Genomic DNA, 7,117 nt, shown 5'->3' on the forward strand with positions numbered 1-7,117 from the left:
ATGACAGAGGATGGCTGCAAAGACTGGCAACAGACTTGAAAGCACAGGAAATATTTCCTTCCACTCTCTAGTTATACTTCCAGGCAAGGAAGCCACTTCACAATAAAGCCATCCAGGACATTCAGGAATGGCAGATATGTCTAAATGACTGGAAAAGCTCTGCACTACCTCTGTGTTTTCTGGAAGGAAATCAGCATGATCCCATGCCTTCCCAGGTGGCAGTGCCTTCAGAGGAAATCTCTGCAGTTGTAAGTGGAATACTGAAGCCTTTGTACCAGAGGTTCATAGCAACACAAAAGGCATGATGGGGCTGAAGCATCACATGGACAGTTGATATTGACAATGTATAATAAAAAACATACTTTTACAGCTGCATGTGCCAGGATAGGGTACTAGATAGGTGTTAGAATAGGCTCAGAGATATCAAAGTTAGCAGAAAATGCTCAACCTCATCTAAACCAAACACACCTTCTAGGGAAATCAACGCAGGTATAAGGATAAAGTTAGATTTATAAGAGGATTATAGCTAGGGGCATATCTCAGTGGTACAGTATTTGCCCTACATATGCAAGGCCCTGGCTTATTCTCTAGGCTTCCTATATCAAACAAGGCTAATGTACTGTCAACCTAAATGTCTGAAAACCCTTTCTGAGGGCTTCTCTTGCAACAAAACACAATGACCAAAAAGCAAGTTGGGGAGGAAAAGGTTTTATTCTGCTCACATTTAGTTTTCCAGCACTGTTTATCATTGGAGAATGTTAGGATAGGAACTCCAACAGGGCTAGAACCTGGACACAGGAGCTGATGCACAGGACGCAGACTGGTGCTGCTCACCCGGCTTGCTTCCCATGGCTTGCACAACCTGCTTTCTTACAGAATATAGGACCACCAGCCCTGGGATGGCACCGCTCATAATGGGCTGGGTTCTCCCTATCAATCATTACTTTTTAAAAACTTTCTTTAAATTTATTTTTTAATTTGTTCATTTTACATGCTGATTGTAGCCCCTTTTCTCATCACTTCCCACCATCTCTCCCATATTATGAGACCCACAAGGAGGAGACTGTGCTGCCGGTCCAATTCTCACCATGCATGGTCCTTGGTTGGTGTATCAGTCTCTGCAACACCTGCCTCCTCTGCCAGGATTTGTTGGCTCCAGTAGTCTCCTTGTGGAGCTCCTGGCCCCCTCCAGGTCCTTCTATCTCCCAACTCTTCTATGAGACTCCCTGCACTCCACCTCAAAGTTTGGCTGTGAGTCTCAGCATCTGCTTGAATCCCCTGCTAGGTGGAGTCTTTCAGAGCATCTCTATGGTAGATGCCCATCCTGTTCCTTCTCTTCAACTGCTTCTCGTGTCTATTCTATTCTCTCTTCTGTATGAGAATTAAGCATTCTCCCTAGTGTCCTTGTTGTTTAGCTTCTTTAGGTCTGTGGATTGTGGTGTGGTTATCCTGTATTATGTGGCTAATATCCTTTTATAAGTGAGTTATATCATGAGTGCCTTTCTGGGTCTGGGTTGCCACACTCAGGATGATCATTTCTAGTTCCATCCATTTGCTTGCAAATTTCATGATTTCCTTGTTTCTAATAGCCTACTATCCTTCCATTAAGTAAATGTACCAGAGTTTCTTTATCCATTCTTTGGTTGAGGGACCTCTAGGTTGTTTTGAGATTCTGGCTACTATGAATAAAGCTGCTATGAACATAGTTGAGCAAATTTCCTTGTTGTATGGAGGATCACCTTTTCAGTATATACTCAGGAGTGGTATGGCTTGGTTTTGAGGTAGAACTATCCCAAATTTTCTGAGAAAGTGCCATATTGATTTCCAAAATAGTAGTACAAGTTTGCATTCCACCAGCAATGGAGGAGGGTTCCTGAACAGAATGTCAACATCTCAGGCTCTAAGATCAACAATTAATATATGGAGCCTCATGAAATGGAAAAGCTTATTTAAGGCAAAAGACACTTATCAATAGAACAAAACAGTAGCCTAAAGACCAAGTAAAGATCTTCACCGACTCTACATCTGACAGAGGTCTAATAACAAAAATATATAAAGAACTCCAGAAACTAAACATCACCAAACAAAATAATCCAATTAAAAAGCGAGGCACAGAACTAAACAGAGAATTCTCAACAAATTAATATAGAATGGTTGAGAAATACTTGAAGAAATGCTCAATGTTCCTAGTCTTCAAGGAAATGCAAATCAAAATGACTCTGAGATTCCATCTTACACCTAAAGAATGGCTAAGATTAAAAACTCATGTCAATCACTAAGCTTAAAAATGCCTTACAGGCTTACCTACAGCAGGATCTTATAAAGTTTTAAATTGAGGTTCCTCCCTCTCACATGACTCTAGTTTGTGTCAAGTTGACATAAATCCAGTCATCACAGGCCGTCACTCATATATACAGTTTAATAACTTAAAATGAACTTTCCCCAGCACCCAAGATTTTGTTTTTGTTCCTTAAAAAGATGAAATCAATTACAAAGGAGCAACTGCATGCCTTATCCTTGTTTGTTCTAGATCAGCTTATGAGCCAGTAATATATCTATGAGCACTAATAGAGAAACAGCGCTTTCATTAGTCTGCGAAGCCAAATGGGTAGAAGCAGAATGCATCTTCTTTTACCTGTTCCTGCTTGATGTGAGGCAATTTCAAGCCATAAGTATGCAGGCCATAATAATCATATAGGCAGTCTAGCATTCATAGCAAAAGAAGACCCAAGTCTGGAGCATCCATTATCCATTGCTTCCTTGGCTGTATATCCAAAGAAAGTGATCACACATACTTTCCCAGGGTTCTATACAACATTTACAGAACAATGATTTATTACAGCTTATACTGTAGGCAGATCCAATATCTCACCCAAGTAGAATCGATACATTGTGATGTGTTTATACAATGCAATGGAATGAGCAAATGACGCCTCTACTCACCCTGGAAGAATAGAACAGTGGAAGAACAAACAGAGCAGTGACTGAAATGACATACATCATAACAATGAGCATTTTGAGGGGCTGTAGACCATTTGTGTCAAGTCCGTCCACAAAAGCACAACACTAATACAGACTCCTAGAAGTCAAGGTCACGGGTGCTTGCTTTGTGAGAGAAGGCAAGGCCCACTAGTTGTGAGACGGTGTGATTAAATGTTTTATTTCTCATCTTGACAAGTGATCACATGAGTTACGGTTCTTGCAATCTTTTCTCAGATGAATTGATGCTTTGTGCATCTTAAACAAATTTTTAAAATTCCACTCTTCTATTAATTTGTTATAGTTATTCAGCCACTGAATGGTGCCTCATTTGACTACTTCTCTCCCACTTCACTCCCATGCCATTCTGTTTTCATGTGTCCATCTCTAAGAAGAGTCTAGCCAGGATTTTTTGCCAGCACTGATGCAGCATTTGATACCACTATTGAACCTGTGGGTATGTCTTTCAGGCTGTTTGCTGCTGTAGCACACAGAATTAGTAGCCGGGTAAGACTGATGATTACTTTTAGCCACATTAAAAGCTTGTGCACTGCCATGCTGGTCTATGTTTGGGTTGCTTGTGTTCTACCATCCAAAAAAATTAGAGAAAATAAAAATACAGGGAGATTCTTGAAAGGTGTAAGAAAAAAATTTTTTAAGAAAATGGGAAGAGGAGCTTAGTAGAGCTGTCCACTGAGAGGCTCCATCCAGGAATGGTTTGAAACAGATGCTGAGATTCACAGCCAAACATTGGGTGATGCATAAAGAATCTTGTGGAAAGAGGGGAAAATGAGGAAAGGGCCTGGAGGTGACAGCAGCTCCATAAGACCAACAGATTCAACCAACCAAGGGACCAGAGGGGCTTGTGGAGACTAAAACAAGGACCATGCATAGGCTGGACCTAGGCTCCCTCCACAGATGCAGCTGATAGACAGCTCAAGCTTCATGTGCATCTTCTAGTAAGGGGAGAGGGGCTTGTCCCTGACATGGACTCTGTTGCCAGCTTTTTTTTATCACTTTCCCCTGATGGGACTGTCTTGCTAGGCTACAGGGGGAAGGACATGCTCAGTCTTGATTAGTCGATGAGCTGGGGTGGTTGAGTAGGGGGATCCCTTTTTCTGAGGAATCAGGAAAGACGGAAGGATGGTGGGATTGGGAGAAGAGGAGGGAGGGGCCTAAAACGAGCATGCAAAGTGAATACATAAATTTTAAAAATGGAAAAGATGCCTTTGAACAAGTTTATGTATCCTGGTCCACGTTGGATGAAATTAATTCTAAGATCTTTGCAAAGTTTGTATTCTTTAACACTCTCAAGAAGTGTCCTCTTTTATGAGCACCCTTTTCAGTGCACTTTTGACCTCTTTGTTCCTCAGACTGTAGATCAGTGGGTTGAGCATAGGATTGAAAAGGCTGTGGAAGAGTAAGAGATATTTCTTCTGCTCGTTGGAGTTGCTGTGTTGAGGTCCAATGTACATGACAATGGCTGTGCCATAAAAGAGCCCAACAACACAGAGATGGGAGGAGCAGGTGGAGAAGGCTTTCTTCCGCCCTTGCTGTGACTTGATCTTCAGGATGGCACACAGGATATGAGCATAAGAAACCACAATAGAAGAAAATGGTCCCACAAGCACAGACACAGCCCCAGCCAAAACCATGACCTCATTCATGTGGGTGTCTGCACAGGCAAGCTTGAGAACAGCTATAATTTCACAGAAAAAGTGATTCACTTTTTGAGAGGCACAGAAAGGCAGTGGTAAGAGTAATACTAAATGGACAAGGGCCAAGAGGACTCCTAAAATCCAGGAAGTCACCACCAGGATAACACAAACTCTCCAGCTCATGATGGCGGTGTATCGGAGTGGGTGGCAGATGGCCACATATCGATCATAGGACATCACCACCAGTAGGAGACACTCTGTATGTGCAAATGTCAAAAAGAGAAAGGTCTGTGTCATGCAGCCAGCAAAGGAGATTGTTTTGGCTGGATCCATGAGGTTCACCAGCATCTGGGGCACCGTGTTGCAGGCATAGGCAATGTCAACAATGGCCAGGTGGGAGAGGAAAAAGTACATGGGAGTGTGGAGCCTGGAGTCCAGGCAGATAAGCCCCAAAATGGTCCCATTTCCCACCAGAGTGAAGGCATAGAATAGCGAGAAGAGCACAAAGAGGAGCATCTGCATCCTTTGGCTGAGTGGAAATCCCAGGAGGATGAACTGTGTAACTGAGGTCTGATTTTCCTCCATGTCCCTATGGAAGAGACAAGGACGCTCATCAAGTTTGAGCCCAGTGTGAATGCTCAAGGTAGGTTTTTAAGCAATACACTTGTTCGTGTCATATTGAGTGTTTTAAAGAAAACCTTGCATCATATTCTTGACCTAAATTAAATTAAAATGCTTAGAAAATTTCGTGACTTACTTCCACTCAGTATGTCTCACAATTATATTTTAATATTTGAAAGTTTTTTAAAATAAGCATTAGTGAAAAAATTGTTGTTTTACTTTAAGTCAAACACAGGGAATTATTTGAAAGACGGTATCATTTTAGTCCAAAAAAATAGACTTGTGACTATTGGAATCATCTCCCAAAAAGGTGATTGTTTTACGAGGGTTAAGATTTACTGCAGGTGACCTTCTGCCTAAAAGATTCATTGATAATTTATTCAAGATAGAGTCTGGCATCATTGGAACAGTCGAAGCAGGATTCAAATTCAGTTAATCCAGTGTACAAGAAGTGATAATTCATTTCAACATAACATTCCTCTAATATTTAGAATCAGTGAAGACAAAAATGTTACTTTCATATTCAAAACTATGTTACCTAAGCTTTAAAAATATATTAATAAGTTACCACCATCATAACACATTTCTAAAATTTCATATGATGAATTCAGAGTCAAATAAAGAACAGTCAATGGGCACTGCTTTATAAGTCTCTTACCTCCAAGTGGCAAAAGAACAAGTTGTAAAACCAGGAGATATTTGCTGAACATGCAGTATATTTGGCTACATTCTGTGGGGACAGGTGTAGGAGGAACCCATCCTAGGCAGTAAAGATAACCTTGTTGAAAGATACACACACACACACACACACACACACACACACACACACACACACACACACACACACACAAAATCTACATCTACCACTTCTTCATTTGGAAAAAAGAGTTTCACATTTTTTTTTAAAAAAAGCCCCAGACTCCTTTTGTTCTGTGTCATTAGCCCACTTTTCAGTATTATGATCTAATGGAAATCTTTATAAGCAAATCTCTCAAAGAGCTAATCCTTCTAACAGTCTTGCTAAATGTAACAGCTTCCAAGAAAATTGCGCACCTTAGGTGTATTGAAAGAGTTGATAGCTTTCAGATTGTTTTGGTAATTAAGTCTATATATAGCAGGAATTTAGAAAGAACAGACAACAATAGTTACATTTTCAGTTGTAAGTTTTCATTCTACCTGAAATTGCATGACAAATAAAGCTTAGGTTATATAAAAATAAAAACTTTCCGCAAACTTACAAATGAACATGTGAAGAAGCGTTGGATACCAGTGAGAGATGCAAGCAGCTGTTAGTGTGGAAATTCTTTTCTTCTAAGCAGGTCCTTGGAGATGGAGTTTCTCTCAGATGAGATGACTTTATTTTCTTGTTAGCTCAGTCAACTCCTCGTAGAAGCTGAAAACTTGTAAAGAGCAGGAGAAGACACCCACCACACCACTGTAGCCTGGAGTGTTCAGAGAAAAGGGGCTGTCCTTGTATTTAACTCTCGTTTCCCCCCCTCCCCCCGAGAAAAGTTCATGACATGATGTGAGAATATTGATGCTGTTCTTCACTCCCTGTGGCCCATAAACACACACTTAAGAATCAATACAATGACTTCTAAGTTAGGATACCTTCGATGTAATGTAGCCACTTGACTTACTATAATTTCAAGATTTTCAAAACATCCAAATAGATGAGAGGGCATTTAATGGGAAGTTGGAAACATTTCCAGGTTCACTAACCAATGCACCCTTAAACAAGTGTGTGTATGTGTGTGTGTGTGTGTGTGTGTGTGTGTGTGTGTGTGTGTGTGTAGCGCAAGGATCCACAAGGAATATAATTCATAAGATAAGATCAGATAATTAGATCAATAGCAGCC

At 40.7% G+C, this 7,117-nt stretch overlaps 1 protein-coding gene across 1 annotated transcript; it reads right to left on the reverse strand.

Moving 5' to 3' along the window:
• Positions 1–4,289: 4,289 nt before the first annotated feature.
• Positions 4,290–5,222, reverse strand: OR2A25 (olfactory receptor family 2 subfamily A member 25; the record flags this gene model as incomplete). The annotated part of the gene is made up of 1 exon (XM_084788095.1): positions 4,290–5,222. The coding sequence occupies one exon, from the start codon at positions 5,220–5,222 to the stop codon at positions 4,290–4,292; it is 933 nt and encodes a 310-aa protein (XP_084644221.1).
• Positions 5,223–7,117: the final 1,895 nt, after the last annotated feature.

Source organism: Acomys minous, assembly GCF_964271855.1.
Source record: "Acomys minous genome assembly, chromosome: 6".
NCBI lineage: Eukaryota > Metazoa > Chordata > Mammalia > Rodentia > Muridae > Acomys > Acomys minous.